Genomic DNA, 19,533 nt, shown 5'->3' on the forward strand with positions numbered 1-19,533 from the left:
AACATCATCAACGGAACATAATGACATATTTCCATTATGTTTAGTACGATACACTGACTAGGTACCCGCTGACAAAAAGATTTTACAAAGGGCGATCAGAAGACTGATTGTGATTTGATTTACACTTCAGCTAATTTCAGGGAAGCAGGCGTATCCCTCAGTCTTCTTCAGAGGGACCTCCGTGGCTCTGTTGGCGCAGCGTAATGACCCCGGTGCCCCTCAGCAATGTAGTCTAGCTCATGCTGGCTTCCTCTCCGGCCGTACGTGGGAAGGTCTGACAGCAACCTGCGGATAGTCGTGGGTTGCGTAAAACACCAATCAAATAAATAAACAATCTGCATAAATCCCCGGCCCAGACAAGTAATCGCGCGCACCCTAGAGCTGTTAAACCGTTTAAGTTGTCCATTTGGTTAACCCGGCACTGGAATATCAACGACTTATTTTAGTTCTACCCTCCCCCCCCCCCTCCCCCAACAGTTCAAGTACAAATATTTATAAGCGACCTATTAAAAAATCAGATTCACTCAACATCTTTTAGTTGGCTTAATACAGATTTATAACTTAGACCTCATGCTCCTTTTTAAGTGTACTTTTAAGTGCGTGACATTCAATTTTTTCATAACATTTGAGGTGTTACTCAGCTAATTTAAGACACGTATATGCATTTGCCGCAATATTTTAGGATTGAACAATATATATATATATATATATATATATATATATATATATATATATATATATATATATATATATATATATATATATATATATATATATGCACAGACCACTAAAGAACGAAGAAAGTATATAAAGCACGACGAGATTCATGCACGCAAAGATGAGCTGTCAAAAGTTTTCAGCCCACAGAAAATGGAAGGAAACTGATTACATCTTATCCCCAAACATTAAACCCAATTTTTGTGCCATTCGTTGTTATCTACGAATAAGGAATTACAGTGATGAGGGAGGGACCATAGGTCTATCCCTCGTCAGTCTGCCGGGCCGTTAATCCGTGAGTAAGACCCTGTTGAAACTTGTAACGTGATATCTGAATTGCACCTAGAGAGGTTACAGAGCTAAATCGAGGTTTTCACAGATTCTGAATTGAAAACTGATACATGAATTCACCACGACATGTTTCAGACTAAGATTGAGTGTTGGACTGTAATGGCCGCTTTTGCTCTGTTGTTTTAATTTTGACGTACATGTAGCTATCATTCTGACGACTCAAACCGGGTCAGACACATTATTGCTAAATGTCAAATTTTCTGAATTCTTGTTTTAACTGCTTATCATTTGCAAAATACAAACAAATAATAAATCCATACAAATCCATATTGTCACATTGAATTATATTTACTTAATTTTATGTAGTATTATCACCGAGCCTCTATCCATGAATCGCTGTTTGGGGAGTTAGCGGGGATGTGGCTCAATGATCGCGAAAATAAATCCGGAAGACAGTTTTGTAACGCAACAACAACTATGTACAGTTTATTAGTGATAGGAACATCCATTACAACTTATTAAATGACATGGGATAGCCCTCCTTAATTCCAACCAGAACACAGTCTGGTTTTGCAGTGTAGGAGTACAGAAACCTACTAATATGACAGTCAGTCTCTATCTGCGTTACCAAGTTAAGGCAAGGAGCTTTTATACTAAATCAAACATCTAATTAGAAGCTGTTCACTCACTCACTTGACAAGTACCTGACACGCTCTGACTTGCTAGACAGGCAGGTGAAAGGAAGTTAGGGGATTAGTTATCAAAACGTCTGTCGGCCCAAGCTGTGAGATGATAGATCAATAGGCAAACTAGTCCAAGCCAAATCAGGTGCATGACCTGGCTCATCGGCTGACCTATCAGTGGGCTGACATCCAATTACCAGATTATTGCAAGAGACATAGTAAATACAATGTTGACATTAATTCCATCCAATTACCAGATTATTGCAAGAGACATAGTAAATACAATGTTGACATCATTTCCATCCTGGTGACAGTATATACCTGATGGCCGCCTTATTGGAGCTTGAGAAAAAAAATGCACTCTATCAACTGTTATATAAAATTGAGCGCATAGTGAATATAATGTAGTAATGTAGTATAATGTAGTTATAAAATCATAGCCGTCACGACATTTTGAGATAAAAGACTACGGTATGGAAAGTAAAACCAAAGGGTAGACGATAGTGCGACACAAAAGTCTACTGTGCACAGTGACACCCTGTACATAGTGACGACAGTGTAATACAAAGGACTATGGCATGGAGAGTAAAACCAGAGGATAGACGATAGTGTGATACAAAAGTCTACAGTATGATCACTGTAGACCCCGTACACAGTGACACCAGTGTAATACAAAGGACTATGGCACTGAGAGTAAAATCAGAGAGTAGGTGATAGTGTGATACAAAAGTCTACTGTAGATCATTGTAGACCCCGTACACAATGGCGACAGTGTAATACAAAGGGCTATGGCATGGAGAGTAAAATCAGAGACTAGGTGATAGTGTGATACAAAAGTCTACTGTAGATCATTGTAGACCCCGTACACAGTGACGACAGTGTAATACAAAGAACTATGGCATGGAGAGTAAAACCAGAGGATAGACCATAGTGCGATGCAAAAGTCTACAGTTTGATCACTGTAGACACTGTACACAATGACGACAGTGTCATACAAAGGACGACAGCATGGAGAGTAAAACCAGAGGATAGACGATAGTGTAATACAAAAGTCTACAATCGGATCACTGTAGACCCCATACACAGTGACGACATTGTAATACAAAGGACTATGGCATGGAGAGTAAAACCAAAGGATAGGCGATAGTGTGATACAAAAGTCTACAGTTTGATCACTGTAGACCCCGTACACAGTGACGACAGTGTAATACAAAGAACTACGGTATGAGGAGTAAAACCAGAGGACAGACGATAGTGTGATACAAAAGTCTACTACCGCACAGTTTGATCACTGTAGACCCCCGTACACAGTGACAGCAGTGTAATACAAATAACTATGGCATGGAGAGTAAAACCAGAGGATAGACGATAGTGTGATACAAAAGTCTAAAGTTTGATCACTGTAGACCCTGTACACAGTGCCAGCAGTGTAATACAAAGAACTCTGGCATGGAGAGTAAAACCAGAGGATAGACGATAGTGTGATACAAAAGACTACAGTATGATCACTGTAGACCCCGTACACAGTGCCAGCAGTGTAATACAAAGGACGACAGCATGGAGAGTAAAACCAGAGGACAAACGAAAGTGTGATACAAAGGTCTACAATATGATCACTGTGGACCCCGTACACAGTGACAACAATGTAATACAAAGGACTACAGCATGGAGAGTAAAACAAGAGGATAGACGAAAGTGTGATACAAAGGTCTACAGTATGATCATTGTAGACCCTGTACACAGTTAAAGAGTAAAACCAGAGGATAGACGATAGTGTGAGGCAAAAGTCTACAGTATGATCACTGTAGACCCCGTACACAGTGACGACAGTGTAATACGAAGAACTATGGCATGGGCAGTAAAACCAGAGGATAGATGAAAGTGTGATGCAAAAATCTACAATATGATCGCTGTAGACCCTGTACACAATGACGACAGTGTATTACAAAGGGCTAGAGCATGGAGAGTAAAGCCAGAGGATAGACGAAAGTGTGATACAAAAGTCTACAGTATGATCACTGTAGACCCTGTACACAATGACGACAGTGTAATACAAAGGACTAAGGCACTGAGAGTAAAACGAGAGAATAGGCGATAGTGCGATACAAAAGTCTACTGTATGATCACTGTAGACCCCATACACAGTGACACCAGTGTAATACAAAGAACTATGGCATGGGGTAAAACCATCTGAGCTAACCGGAAATTCCCACTGGAGGTGGGTTCGGTGTGCATGGCGTAGCGGAATTACAAGGCTGAAAGTTACAGTTCCTAAGTATTAATTGTTAAATAGTAGAAACAGGAGGGGAGTGTAGTTTTCCTTGTAGATTCAAAGTCTATGGGTGTATGTAGAGCAGTAGACACAGGAGAGGATTGTAGTTTCATTGAGAGGTGCAAAACCCATGGTGTATGTAGCGCAGTAGACACAGGAGAGGATTGTAATTTCCTTGGGAGGTGCAAAGTCCATGGGGGTATGTAGCGCAGTAGACACAGGAGAGGATTGCAGTTTCCTTGGGAGGTGCAAAGTCCATGGGGGTATGTAGCTCAGTAGACACAGGAGAGGATTGTAGTTTCCTTGGGAGGTGCAAAGTCCATGGGGGTATGTAGCGCAGTAGACAAAGGAGAGGATTGTAGTTTCCTTGGTAGATGCAAAGTCTGTGGGTGTATGTAGCTTGGTAGACACAGGAGAAGATTATAGTTTCATTGAGAGGTGCAAAGTCTATGGGGGTAAGTAGCGCAGTAGACACAGAAGAGGGTTGTAGTTTCCTTGGTAGGTGCGATATAAGCGTCAAGTCCGACATTTCTATACCATTCGTAGTCCGTAAAGGGCGTTCCAAGTCGATAATTGCAAGATCCATTTCCACAAGAACGTTTAACACTAACTCCCGAAGACAAAGGTATGTAAGAAATTATACAAATAAGAAATAAAGCCGGTAACACACAAGAGAGAAGCGGTCATCAGTTTTCAATCATGCCGGGCAGACAATGAATATTCCAGGCATGAATTCCATATCAAAGTTCAAATTCGTAGTCCGTGAATGAGTTCCAGCTCAAATAACAATTAAATAAGGTATCTCAGTCACACTTTGATTGCAACTGTTCATAAAGGCATTATGCAGATGTAATAAGCATGGCTACCTTTACGTCCCCTAGCCCCAGGTTAAGCGGTATTAGATACAGTTCGAAAATAACGAGCGTTACCGACCATCACCCAACACATTGTGATTCAAAAGTAAAGAACGATTACGTCTTTCCCGTTAATATGTAAAGATCTCATACTACAAGAGGCGCCATCTATGATGTTACACATGACATGGTGGTATGTATAAATGCTTTCTACAAGACAGACAGTTACACTGGGCAACCAGCGCCATCCATGTTGTTAAATACCATGTACGCGATAGATCTGTACATAAGGATAACAGCGCCGTCTGTGTGGTTGATCACAATGCAGATCGCCAGAGATTCTGAACGCTCTGTCCATACCTGCCAACGAGAGTTATACTCATTGTAAAATTTGACAAGCTTAGAATGAAGGCCTTTGATGGAATATCCTTGACAAACTAGTTTTTGAACTAACAACTTGTGACGCAGATTAAAGTCATCACAATTAACGCAAGGATGAACAAATGCTACAAGGCGAGATATTACAAACGCCATATGCAGGACCCTTTGGTATATTGCTATCCAAAGAAGGATAATTTACAATATCAAAATTGCAATTATCCCTTTTGTCGTAAAGGTGGCGTGAAAGGAGACCTTGTTCGTCTTTGTACATATATAGATCCAAATAAGTTGTCTGTTGTCTCCTTTCATCTCCTTACATATGATCTTATACTAAAAGAGGCGCCATCTATGATGTTACACATAACATGTCTGTGTGTATAAAAGCTATGTACAAAATAGACGGTTACACTGGGCAACCAGCGCCATCTATGTTGTTAAATACCATGCACGCAATACATCTCTTTTGTCGTAAAAGTGGCATAAAAGGAGACCTTGTTCGTCTTTGTACCATCAGGACTATCTGTTGTCTCCTTTAAATCCAATGAACGCGGATCGATTTCCTTTACCGCTTCATCAATATGGGGGTTATTTAACGGCAGTAGAAGATCAATATACCACTTGGTAAATGAAAAGGACCGCTTGTGTCTTGTGTGTTACCGGCTTTGTTTCCTATTTGTATAATTTCTTACGTCCCTTTTTCTTTGGGGCATTTCTTCATATAGTCGTATTCATATGAAAACAGGTATAGATCTGCCAAAAGAGGCGCACAATCGGTACCCAGTGGAATACCTATGCACTGTTGGTAAGTGGTATCCCCGAATTTCACATAGATGTAATTAATGAGAAATTCAAGTAATTTAATAAATAATGTAACATCCCATGAGTGGTAATCTTTATAAAGAGTAGAACTAAAGAAAGCCTTATTGTTTCTGACGTTAATGTAACGGTGACCTGTTTTAGTAAATACCGAGCCAGTTAACGACAATATTCTTTCAAAAAAGATCTTTGTGAGGAATTGTAGTATAGAGAGTAGAGAAATCCCATGTGGATACGTCTTTGTACGGTATATGCATATGAGCATCAAGTTCTTCTGTAAGACGTTTGGAATTAAGAATCCATATGCAGTTTACACCTGTTATGGCACAACAATACTTATTCCTAAATGACTTTACTTCTTGTAACGCTCTCGTAAGTAGGGTTGACAAGAGTTTGGTGGTACAACTTCTTGAACCCGCAATAAATGGAGCCTTGTGTGGGGATTTATGCATTTTAGGAATATGACGGGTAGGTATATTTATGTGCCTTTCTTTAAGAAAGGTTTTGTGTTTATTAAATAGTTCCTACAGAGTACAAGTAGTAGCAGAATACGTGGATGTCGTTGTAGATGCACATAGCTCTTGAACAAGAATTTGATAATAATAATTCTTGCAAATAAAAATGACACTATTAGGAGCCCTGTCTGCTACAGTGATGACAAGTGATGGCCTAACCTAGTCTAGCTGGACTATATAACCTGGGAATTCGTATAAAAACGATGAATTCGTATAAAAACGATGCCATTTTCGCGATTCTCGCGATTCTGGCTACACAGAATTAGATGGACTGCCTATATTAATTTGAACCCATAGTGGACAGCGATGAAGTTTCGATTTATGACACTGACACTTCTGGTCAGACTTCACATTCCGAGATTTCAGACGTTGAATTTGTTCTTTGTCAGCGCATTTCCAACCGCAGTGGCAATACTACGGACTAGTAAGCTATAGCTTTATCCTGTGTTACACTGTAGGTCTACATTTCGTGTGTATATCAGATTTAACATTTATCCTGTGTTACACTGTAAGTCTACATTTCGTGTGTATATCAGATTTAACATTTATCTTGTGTTACACTATAGGTCTACATTTCGTGTGTATATCAGACTTAACATTTATCCTGTGTTACACTGTAGGTCTACATTTCGTGTGTACATCAGATTTAACATGTATCCTGTGTTACACTGTAAGTCTACATTTCGTGTGTATATCAGATTTAACATTTACTATTCGTTCCTTCTGTCCGCTTCACAATAAATATCATTCTATTCCCCGAGTAGATTTACATGAACAGTTAATTTGCGTGCATTTAAATAAGGCAATACTGAAAAAAATTCTTACAAGTGTTAAATTTTCCTAGTTATATTATGGCCGGAATTATTCAAGCATATCAAACAGGTATTATCAAGAGTGGACTTCTTCCTCTTTTGTTTCCTGCGGTGTCCCTAATTCTCGTAATCTGGATCAGAGATTAAAACACTGGAGGATGGATTATCACTGTGTAACATTGCTTTTGCACCTACCTCGAACAGTATTCAAAAGGATGTTACTTGTTTTCGCACCTTTGATGAGTAACTTTAATCAACAACCAGTATTTGAACTCCAGTCATTAATTCTTGATAAACACAGAAAAGCAACAGGATTAGTTTTGGATTGTCTCGGTTTTAATCGTTCACTGTAGCTGGTCCGAAACTGCTAGCATTGTGTAGCTGTCAAACGACCATTGTGTTGTTGTACAGAGTTCATAGGACGTTAGAAGCTAACTCAATGGTCCACAGGAAAGACGCAGCCTGTAAAGCCTGTATCAACGCCATATTCATTGCAGCCATTACATGGTTGTATCTGTTGTTTTTTCACTTTACCAGCATACAGAAGATTGATCAAACTAATGATGAATGAATCCCCGCTTTGTTTTACGCCCATTAAGCCCTCTCACCAGAGTTTGCCTACATAGGTGTAAGGATTAATTTTTCCTTGATGTTGTTAAAATTTAGTTGATCGCCAGGATTTCTTATCCCAACTCCTGACAACCTGGCTGTGTTTGGCTGTGTGTTGCGTCAAGAATCCACGCTTTCATGCGGGACAAATCGTCTGGAAACTTGAAAAAATTCCAGGGTTCTCCAGCGACTTCTACAACCGTATGTAGAAAGCAAAGCATTTCATGGAGAATTTAGATATGCTTGTTGTCACTTATGTGGCTTTTTAATACTGAACTAAATTGCAAAGCTCTGACAGCTCGTGGAGGTTGGACTTGTAACGGATACTACCGAGTGTTGGCGGAAAAATGCATGAACAAAACTTCATTATCTCGTGATTTTATTGCCATATTACTCAGATTGTTGTACTTTTTTCAATATTATTTTACACTCAGATTAACAATACATACATGGATAGCTAATTGTGATTAAATAACCAATCTGGCCACAAATCCTTTAAGCCAAGCTCAACCCTGAGGGTGCGGTAAGTGGAATTATACACTTTGCTACAGTGGTTTAGACGAGATCTAATCAGTGGCTGATACATGCCCAATGAGGCACCAGTGATCAACCTTCTCCCCCATTGTCTTACCTGACACACAGCACATAAGACTTAAAGATGGAGAAAACGTGATTTTTACACACAGCACGTAAGATTAAAGATGGAGAAAACGTGAAAATCAAGCAAACTTCAGACAAAAGAATGTGAAAACTTAATTCTAATTGTGAATATCAATATTTTTCTGAAATAGCCCAGTAGCTTAAGGTGGAGAATAATTTGCCCATTACTCATTTGAACATAAACAGATATCTCAGAATTGGTGCCCTTTTCTACAGAAGGCTGATAATTTACATAATTCCAATATGGTCGCTATATTACTTATTACTTCAGCAGATTACTGGACCATACGTTCATTTGGTGATACCAGTGGAAAATGTGGCTATTTAAGTACAGCATAGTTGAAAAATCCCGTTAGCCCTTAAAGTTCAAAAGTGGCTGCCATTTTTTCGAAGATAAACCGCCGTTTTAGGTCATTCGTTTGTTCATACTTGCTGTTCATTTGGTGATACAAGCAGTAAATGTGGATATTTAAGTACGGCTTCGTTGAAAAAATCCTGTTAGCCATTAGCAAATCCAAATGGGGACCATTTTTGTCAAGACCAGCCGTAGAGTGTCATTTATATTAAAACGAGTAAGGATGGGCCATGTTATTGTGGTACAAGTAATAAACTTAGAATGTATACTCGTCTTATTAGTAGTGAAACACCAATAACCGTGAGTTTTTTCCAAGATGGTTGTCAAGATTCACACACAGTCTCTGTGGTCTACAGTTAGGAATATCGTCTACGAAAAATATGGACGTTGAAACAAGACATTCGTATACCAGCCGTCAACCAAGAAGTAAGTCCCGGGTCAATAATTCCAAGGACAATTCCCTAAAGCGAAGTATAACACAAACAAGCAAAGAACTAAGAAAGTATGTAAAGTGGGAAAATATGACGGAATCATGCAAAAGAGAAGCAGTCAACAGTTTTCAGTGATGATGGAAAGACGCAACATCACTGTTATGTTCTAGGTGATGAGTGAAACCATCGTGTACCATGCTAGAACATCAGTTGTCGATAAGAAATTATGTATGTCAGCTGCGAGTTTATTTCAACTGCTCGAATATCCAAAAGTGGCCATCTAATTCAACATACGGCCCTTAACCTTGGCTTAATTGGAATTAGATACAAGCAGTGCGCCAGAGATTCTGGACGCTCTGTCCATACTTACTTACAAGAGAGTAATACTCTTTGTAAATCTTAAGAAACTTAGATTGAAGGCGTTTGAGGGAATAAATTAGACCCACCAGTTTTGCAGTGATAACTCATGACGTTGACTGGAATAGTCACACAAAACACAGGATCGAACAATTGCTACAAGGCGAGATATGTACACGCCATATACAGGACCCTTCTGTCATGCTGTGCTTCGCAAATCAGCCACAGATAACGTCAGCTATAGAAATAACAGCTTCTGAACAGGGTAGAAAATAATTCAGTACCTTCTTCTTGCCCACTGACGATACAACGGAATGGTCGCTGATTTCAAGGATACGTGAACATATACCACGAAAACCTGTTCTCGAAGCCCCTAACTGGCTTCTGTGCTGGTAACCTCACTGGTGTTCCCTTCACATCAGTCATTCAAAAAGCGGTACCCGAATGTATGGATAAGATAAACTCCACCAAATCGCCATTCAAAAAGATCAAGAAACGATAATCCTTAAACAAGCATAGAAAGAGGATGACGATGAACATGGAAACAGATGTCCTGGATTCATTCAGTATATAACGGTGGATCCATTCACAGTTATTATGTATGGAAATGTCCAGCTTACCCTCCAGTGCAAATTGTCCATGATCGGACCAGTTGAGTTGTAACAGCTATTCAAATAGTTCAGGTTGCTCTTGGATCTGAGTTTTACCCTGGTGTGATGAGTACTGGAGATTTACTTACCTTTATTGAACATTGCGCGTTTACGCTCCTATAAAAACGACATCAGCAAATTTGTTGTATTACTCGCGAACAGTAAAGCGTCTTTTGCCTAGAAAGGATACGGACGTTCAGGTTCCGGTGATATTCCTGTATTAGTCTGGCGGGCGAATCAAGCAGTTGGTGGATCTTCTGATAACTGAATTAAGTAAACTATCTACAGAGCGAACACGGGCCGTGTTTACGTGTGGATAGGTACTTAAGCTACTTATACCTCATTAGATTGACCAATCCTTCCCAACGCGGAGCAATCATTTTGTACCAAACGTGATGGGTCAGTTTGGAAACAAAAAGTTGTATGTAAAAAATTCTGACCCTAAACATTAGAAATACATGTGAAGGTCTGCCAGCGACCTGCGGATCGTTGTGGGTTTCCTCCGGGCTCTTCCCGGTTTCCTCCCACCATAATGCTGGCCGCCGTTGTATAAATGAGACATTTTCAGTACGGCGTAAAACACCAATCAAATAAACATTTGGGTAGAAACAATTGAACCAGCTTTGGTACGATTAAAATCGATCTAAAAACAAGGAAACATGATTTGGTTGGTAACTGGCTAGGCGTATCCATCTCATTCCGTAAACCTTGCCAACGTGGTATCAGTGAAACAAGTTTAAACCAACGCTTGTTCTGGTAATTTATTCGGTAAACTTTGGTCAGCATTGCTATGTCTCTCTTTTTGGCTGTAAACCTAAAAAAAATCACAGAGTAGCCCTTTGCCAAATCTGTATTTGTTAAATTCCATGAAAAGAAAACAACAGCAAAGTTGTCTAAAGTGTTCGTTTTTTTTCTTTATATGTAATAAATCCTAGCCATTTAAAAAGCGTTTTCTCGGAATATTTTTTCCAGATTAATAAATATTCCTTGCTTGTATTCCACTGCCATCTTCCGATAAAAGTTAAAATATCTACATTCCTAAACGCCAGTTTACACTTCAGCTAACACTTCTGTTAACTATTCACTGTGATGTCACCCAAACAGACGCCCAAACTTTTGGCGTTGGTTTGTAGGGCTTGCCAAGTGATGCTTGTGCACCACGAATAAAATCATTACGTGCTTTGGATCGGGCGTAGACGCCTATTAACAGTTCAGTTAACAACTCAGTGTGACGTCACCTCACCTCCAGCACCAAAACTTTTCACGGCATATTGTTTCACTTGCCCGGCAGTTTATCGAGGACAAAATGTCCACGTGTTTTGGTTAAGACGTAAACGCCAGAAAACAGTTCGGTTAACCATTCAGTGTGACGTCATCTGGCGTCAAATGCCAACATTTTTGACAATGTTTTTTTGGGCTTCCCAAGTATGTTTGTGAGTGAGTGAATGCTTGGGGTTTAACGTCGTACTTGTCAATTTTTCAGTCGTATGACGACGAAGGAATCCTTAGAATGAATGCCTGTAATGTGCCTTCTTGTTGTAAGACGGATTTCCACCGCTCTTTTATCTAGTGCTGCTTCACTGAAACGCATTACCGAAGGGAAGTAAGCCGCCCCGCCCGAACCATTATTCTGATACGGGCGACGTTTCAAACCTCTACGTGGTTTGATTATGGTGTAGACGCTAGTTAACAGTTCGGTTAACAATCCAGTGTGACGTCACCAGACCTCAGACGACAAAGCATTTGACGCCGTTTTGCAGGGATTGCCAAGTAGTGTTTGTTCACCAAGTATGAAATCTCTAAGTGTTTTGATTTGGGCGTAAGCGCCAGTTATAACGGTTCAGTTAACAGTTTGGTTAGCAATTCATTGTGACACCATCTGACGTCAGATGCAAAATATTTTTAAGCCGTTTTGTAGGGCTTGCCAAGTAGTGTTTGTGTGCTAAGTATGAAATCTCTACCTGTTTTGACCTAGGTTTAAAGACCAGTTAACAGTTCGGATGACAGTTCAGCGTGACGTCACCTGACATCAGATGCCAAAACTATTAACGCCGTTTTCTGAGGCTTGTCAAGGAGTGATTCTACGAATTTTGAAAATCTCTCCGCGGTTTCATTCAGACGTAAATGCCAGTTAAGGGTTCAAGTAACAATTTGGTTAACAATTTACTGTGACGCCGTTTTGTAGAGCTTGCCAAGAAGTGTTTATGTACATCACCTGACGTCAAACGTCAAAACTGTTGACACCGGATTGCTCACTGGTGCTGTTATATGTAATTTTTCTGAACATAAATGATTATTTTTATCGGAAAATAGTTAATGACCCCTTTAAAATTGTCAGCTGTTAACTGTGAACGGCGATCCAAGTTCACGAACGGGACCCAATAGGTATTGTAACATTCCTGTGCAACATTTTACTTCAGTTGTAACTTTTTGTCTAAAAATGTAATCATATTGAACCGGCCTGGGAGAAAAACTGATCTCTGTGGGTGAACGTGAATAAGCTGAGAGAACCAAAGCTAAAGTCGAACACGCGGGGGATAATCCCTATCTCTGAAAGATTCAAACACCCGCTCTTATGGTCACTGGCCGCCGTCGTGTAAGTAAAATATTGTTGAGCACAGCGTAAAACACCAATCAACCAAATAAGTAAAAGATGTACAGTAAGGACAATGTTTACTCGACAACAGTGTTGTCGGTTAAGAACACATTACCAGAAGCAGCCAGAAGTGACCAGAAGTCACAGTTGAGAGATTTAACAGGGTAATCCTAGTAAAATATTATACAAACAGCAGCCTGAAAGACATTAGCAGGATTTTAATCAGATTTCATTCAGCATTTTGAGGCACCGGGCAAATTACACCGGGCTAATTCAGATCAACATAAAACAGACGCCAGTTAATTGCATAGCGATAACGTTTAAACAGGAGGTAAGGTATAGTGTCCATGGTTCCTTCCAGAAGGCCAAGTCACCAGAGTGCTATTAACAAGGTGTGATTCTTATATTTGCGTCTCCTGGAGGCAGAGAGTACGCTAACGTGACGTATATGTCAGATGAAAGATAATTAAGCACTGTCCACAAAAGTAGTTGAATTTCTTGAATTTTTTTCAACCCAATAAAATGCACTTGAAAGTATGAGTTCTTTTGTAGACATTTCTGACCACATTGGGACGAGTGACGTGACGTCATGTTTTTGCTACTCAACACACTCAGACCGCTGGATTTCATCATTCTAAACCCATATACTTATGGGCCTATGGGTGCATTGACCGAATTGACCTTGAAACGAATGATATCAAGCAAAAATCTGGATATAACGTCACTGATACCCTCTGGGTCACAAAAGGCCACCGAAAAACCTGATCTTTTAAAACCATTTAACTCGGTTGGAAAAATTCTAAAAGACAAATCAAACTAATTTCCGGAATAGTGTTTGATACATACTTGATGTTCGTTTTTTAATTGGGCTTTAATGATCCCTCTGCCTGGTTTTCTTTCGCCAAAATGCTTGCCGGTGTTGTATAAGTGAGGTATTTTTAACTAAACCCGACAACGTAAAACACCAATAAATAAATAAGAAGGAAAGAAATGTATATGATCCTCCTTTCTTGAACCTCAAAAAAGATCATGGTAAACTTGTCAGCGTATTTTTCTGACTTTCACGTACATGTTCAGCGCAAACTTTTACGATAACAATGTTTGTGGCCAACAATGCATCTGACGATCTATCTTTCCAGAAACTTAGAGCCCATTTACATAAACACGCCCAGTTTCATGGCCACCAAACCAGAACAGCAAACCATAGACAGTTTCCCCTGTCATTAAACCAGAACAACCAACCAGGGACAGTTTCCAGGTCACCAACCCAGGTCCCCAAAACCAGAACAACAAACCAGTTTCCAGGTCACCAAACCATAACAGCGAACACTGACCAGTTTCCAGGTCACCAAGCCAGAACAGAAATCCATGACCAGTCTCCAAGTCGCCAAAACAGAACAACAAACCATGATCAGTTTCTAAGTGACCAAACCAGAACAGCAAACCATGACCAGTTTTCAGTCGCCAAACCATAACAGCAAGCCATGACCAGTTTCCAGGTCACCAAACCAGAACAGCAAACCATGACCGGTTTCTAGGTCACCAAACCATAACAGCAAGCCATGGCCAGTTTCTAGGTCACCAAACCAGAACAGCAAACCACGACCAGTTTTTTAGTCGCCAAACCAGAACAGCAAACCATGACCAGTTTCTAGGTCACCAAACCAGAACAGCAAACCATGACCATTTTCCAGGTCAATACACCAGAACAGTAAACCATGGCCAGTTTCCGGGTCACAAAAGCTGAAAAACAAACTAACAACGTACTGCAAAATTTATACGGTTTTTTTTTCCCGCCATTCATTGTAAAACTACTATTACATTGTATCAAAGTAATGGAACGTTACAGGGATATTCTGTACTCTACAAAGTATCCAGCCACCTGGCTGATGTATATTGTATGGGTCCTGTCCAGATCACTAAACCCCTTGAAATAGGGAGTATTTATAAAAAACATTTTTGACTAAATAAAACTAAGCTAAATGTAGGAATTATGCGAGATTTTTTATGATCTATAAAGGTAACTGTAGAAACCACGCTTGGACAAAATGAGATATTTCAAGGTAAGATATTTGTGACGAAAGATAAAAACATTGGTGATTGATACATTGACAGTGGTGTGAAATTCAAACAAAAACAAAAATATTTAATTTCTAGTCGTCTTTCTCCTGACGCTCACAATATTGTTTCAATTTGAAGAAATTTCGATCTCTTGAAAGCGAAGAATAGTTTCTTTCATTAAACAGACAGCCTGAGGGCATCTTGTTGGCAAGCCACACATATGATTTCTCCCTTACATGGAGACACTGATGTTATACTGTCGAAACAGTGTTAAAAGCAGCATTAAATCCTAAACAGCAAACACGCTCATTGTCGCAATACAGCAAATTAGTAGCTTCAAAGCAATGCGGTCGCAAACATGTCACAGTTATATTAAATATTAAGTATATTAAGCCGACAATATTGTGTAGCGATGATTGACAGGGGAAGCGTGCCTGACGACGGCGCCGTCTGCGGAATAATACTTACATATAGCATACACACATACATGCGCACTGATTTTCACTTAGCTATAATGCCGCAACAAACATATGCGTTCATACAATATGCAATATAAATCACATGACCAGATCACATGACACCAGCAATCTACTGGCTTATTTGGGGATTTGCAAGTCAAGCACTGACTATTAGTTTATCAACAGACAACTTGTCACATTTAATTTAGAAAAGATTTACGACGAGTGTTCTTCTTTAGGAAGAGGTGTCTCATTTCTATTTCTGATAATACTATTTGATGTAAATTGCTTAACAAGGGATTTATTTACACCTTATCCAAATTAACAATGATCACCCACAGCGCATGGAATTGTGGAAAAGGAAGAATCGTTAACAAGTAAAATTAGATTAAAATTAAAATTTGGTTAGGAGAAATATAAATCCAGAATCACTTATGTTTTAATACCCAACTGGCAAATACCTAATAAACAAACAAAAAATGAAAGATGGATTAACATTTAAATCAACTTATGCCATTTGTTGATAACATGTTTTCGGGAATAAATCCCATCCAAAAGTTTATAGTTCTTCTGTACCGTTCTACCGTCGGCTTTCTCTCTCAACTGGCCGATTAGCCAAAAAGAAAATCAAATAGTTCAGAAAGGTTGGTTTATTGCTCCAATTAATGAAATCTTTCAATTTCCACAGTAGGCTCCAAAAACCTATTTCTGTATGTCGTGCTTCATGGCCGTCACAAGCTTGCAGGTCCTGCTGCGGTAGCCGTAGTACAGGCTAAAATTGTGAGCGATAAATGGTATGGGGAGGCTGATCACAACGAGGCCCACCATAGCACAGACCGCCGCCACCATGTAGCCTATCAGCTGGCGTGGCACGACGTCACCGTAACCCACTGTTGTCATGGTGATTAAAGCCCACCAGAAGCCGACAAACACGTTGTCAACTTGGTCGTCATAGAGCAGATCCGCGCAGTAAAACAAGATACCGAATATGACGACACCGATAGTGACGAACATGGACAACAGCCACACTTCTCGAAAACTGGCCCTTATGGCGTACCATAGTTCTCGCACACCCCTGTAGTGGCGTGCAGCACGAAAGACTCTTAGGACGCCGATTATCATTGTGAAATGGTGTATGGCGTACGCAATCATATAGTTGTTGAGACCGATGACAAAAGTGGCAGAGAATTGCAAACACAGAAACGTGCTCAATCCACTAGAAATTATGTACAGGGCGTCAAGAATGTTTAGAGGGCTTCTCCAAAACTGGCCTTTGTCTGGACAAATAACAGCTCGTACACCGAAGAAGAAAGACAACACACACAGGCAGCCTAATTCAACATAATGCAGACTGATTCGAATGAAATCCTTGTCATATGAGGTTTTTATGTTGAACATCCCGGTTTCAGCACTGTTGTTCTTTGACTCATTTGAAAGGTTCAGGCGCCGATGAAGAGACACAGAAAACGATAATGAGCATGCCGTCGTGAATGATACAAGAACCAAGAAAAGGTAAGTGAACAGCACCACCTAAAAGAAAAAGGAAGAAATGGTATTTAAACAGTGTTAAAGTTTGTAACAGTCTGTACACTGTAGAGCTCTAATCCCCTGATGGCTTTTCGCACCAAATGTTTTTAGAACGTTCCTTTTTAGCTTTCCCAGAGCCGTCGCTTAATCAGCTTATTGTAGCGCTGCTCCGATCGGAAACACATAGGCTATTTTTACAGCAGCTAAATACATTTCTCCTTCCGCCGCTAAATAACCTACCCTACCGCCGCTAAATAAACTATCCTACCGCCGCTAAATAAACTATCCTACCGCCGCTAAATAAACTACCATATCCCAGCTATATAAGCTACTCCTATAGCAGATAAATCAACTACTCCTTCCGCCGCTAAATAAACTACCCTACCGACGCTAAACAAGTTGCTCCACCCCTGGCTATAACAGCCACTCATAGAGTAGCTATATAAAACACTCCTGCCACCACTAAATAAGCTGTTCCGGTCACAGCTAAAGAAGCCTGTCACAGCTAAAGAAACTATACCCACAGTGGTTAAATAAGCTGTTCCTATCACAGCTAAAGAAGCTATACCTACAGTGGTTAAATAAGCTGTTCCTATCACAACTAAAGAAGCTATACCTACAGTGGTTATATACATACCGCGAGGTACACATACCGCGACTAAATAAGCAGCTCCTATCAGGGTTAAATAAGCTACACCTACAGCTGCTGAATAAGTAGCTCCTACCGCAGCAAAAATAAAACTGTCCGTGAGATCATAGTTCACTCCGTCCACCCCCTCCCAGCCTACGCCTACCAACTCACACCCACCGTTTCCATCAATCTAATTACCATGACAACATACTCCGCGGAGACGTTTATGACTCCTTTGCGAAAGGCGTTTAAGTGTACTTACTCTGGCTGGTAAAGAATACAAGGGGTCATCCAAGGTTACCCACATCCTCTCTTTCCAGAGCGGAAGTCCCATGAGCCGGGAGAGTCTGACCTGACATATGTCCAGGTACTCCTTTGTCACCTGAGCATTTTTACGCACCTCTTCTCTCAAATCGCTGTATCTTAATTGGACGAAAGAAACAGAAAAATAAAATAGAACACGTATGAATAACTTTTTTCTTTTGGCATCTGTTACATAATGAAAAGTTGGAGAAACTAACGATTCTTCCACAAAAAAACTCTCACCGCTCTGAGTTTCCCCGCGAAGATGAAAATGGAAAGAGGAAAGAAAAGACAAACATAGAGATAGTCAAGCTATGAGGATAAACAATTCAGTACAAAAGACTGCTGTATGAAGAATAAAACCACAGCGACTACAATGTGACTACTTGGCCAATGATCACTCGCCTAACCTGAATCAGACAGAATTATCCACCAGTTTAAGCTGAACAAGAATTATAATCTTTCGAAATAAAATGGTACATACCTTCTCCAGCAACATTCGCCGATGACGTCATCGGTTAACTGCCAATACGCCAACTCCTCTTCCAGTTGGCTACCACAGAAGTCGCGGCTCACGTGCATCTTGCCAGTTCTGTAATAATCCAAGATTGCGGTGAAATACTTAGGATTTCTGTCAAAGAAGTACTGGTTACACGACTCCTGGAAGGAATCGTGACTCGGGGACAGTCGACTCAAGACGCCTTGATCTTTTTTCTGCAGGGTGCTGGACCTCACTTGAAATACCTTCCCGCCGACGTTGAGGGTCCAAACATCGGCACATGCCTTAAGGTTGGACAAATTGTTTCCAGTGGTCATTCCCGAACTGAAAGCCTCTTCCACGTTGAGTGTGGCTTTGAATCCGGCTTTCTTGGCTGCTGGGGAAGGATATACTCTGTTTTGTTTTCCGTTGGGAGAGCTATCCAGTTCCATCTGACCTACAGTGGACACGACCATAGATGTCATGTGCGCCATCACAGTGTCGCCATTCTCTACGAGTCAGTTGTATCTTCTTAGATCACCATTCTGTTAGCTTTCCACTGGAACTTGTAACCTTCTTCAAGCCGATTCTTGCAAATCTGTAAACCACAACAAACAGCTCTTTTCGCTGAAACCAGATATATTTCGATCATCTTTTGCACGTGCGGAAAATCGGAATGCCGGCAACAGCTGTACCGAGAGAAGAACTTATTCATATATCATGTTGATAACATCTCCATCCTCTGTGAACAAGCTATTCCTTTCAATTTCAGTCTATATCTTTACAATATTATATAGCATTAAAAGCATTAAAGAAGGCTATGTATTTCGTTGCCATACGAATTGTTCTACTTGCAGAACATGTTGGTTATGGGCGGTTCCTTAAGCAAGACCTTCTCGCTCGTAATAAATATGTATCCTACCTGGAAATGGATTACTCATGGCGTTCCACACATTTCGCATAGGATCGTTCAGTTTCCTGTATCCATAGCAATCGATTCTGTCTTTTCATCTGGTGTGGTGCATGTATATCTGCTGGCCACACTGACAGCAGGTTCTTATCAGTCAATACATGTG

The 19,533-nt window shown here is 40.3% G+C and overlaps 1 protein-coding gene across 1 annotated transcript; it reads right to left on the reverse strand.

The window, feature by feature from the left end:
• Positions 1-16,220: 16,220 nt before the first annotated feature.
• On the reverse strand, positions 16,221-18,951 carry LOC135464043 (potassium voltage-gated channel subfamily C member 3-like). Its single transcript, XM_064741516.1, has 3 exons — positions 18,464-18,951; positions 17,939-18,098; positions 16,221-17,048 (listed from the first exon to the last, which is right to left on the reverse strand). The coding sequence occupies exons 1-3, from the start codon at positions 18,949-18,951 to the stop codon at positions 16,221-16,223; spliced, it is 1,476 nt and encodes a 491-aa protein (XP_064597586.1).
• Between the last annotated feature and the right edge of the window lie 582 nt (positions 18,952-19,533).

This window comes from Liolophura sinensis, chromosome 3 (assembly GCF_032854445.1).
Source record: "Liolophura sinensis isolate JHLJ2023 chromosome 3, CUHK_Ljap_v2, whole genome shotgun sequence".
NCBI lineage: Eukaryota > Metazoa > Mollusca > Polyplacophora > Chitonida > Chitonidae > Liolophura > Liolophura sinensis.

Excerpts from the sequence above, each read along its gene's own strand:
- LOC135464043 (XM_064741516.1), bottom strand. The coding sequence starts at position 18,951 with ATGGCGCACATGACATCTATGGTCGTGTCCACTGTAGGTCAGATGGAA. Across the intron at positions 18,099-18,463 it reads GGCGAATGTTGCTGGAGAAG|ATACAGCGATTTGAGAGAAG; the intron begins GTATGTACCATT and ends CGTCCAATTAAG. Across the intron at positions 17,049-17,938 it reads TGTATTCTTTACCAGCCAGA|GTGGTGCTGTTCACTTACCT; the intron begins GTAAGTACACTT and ends TTTTTCTTTTAG.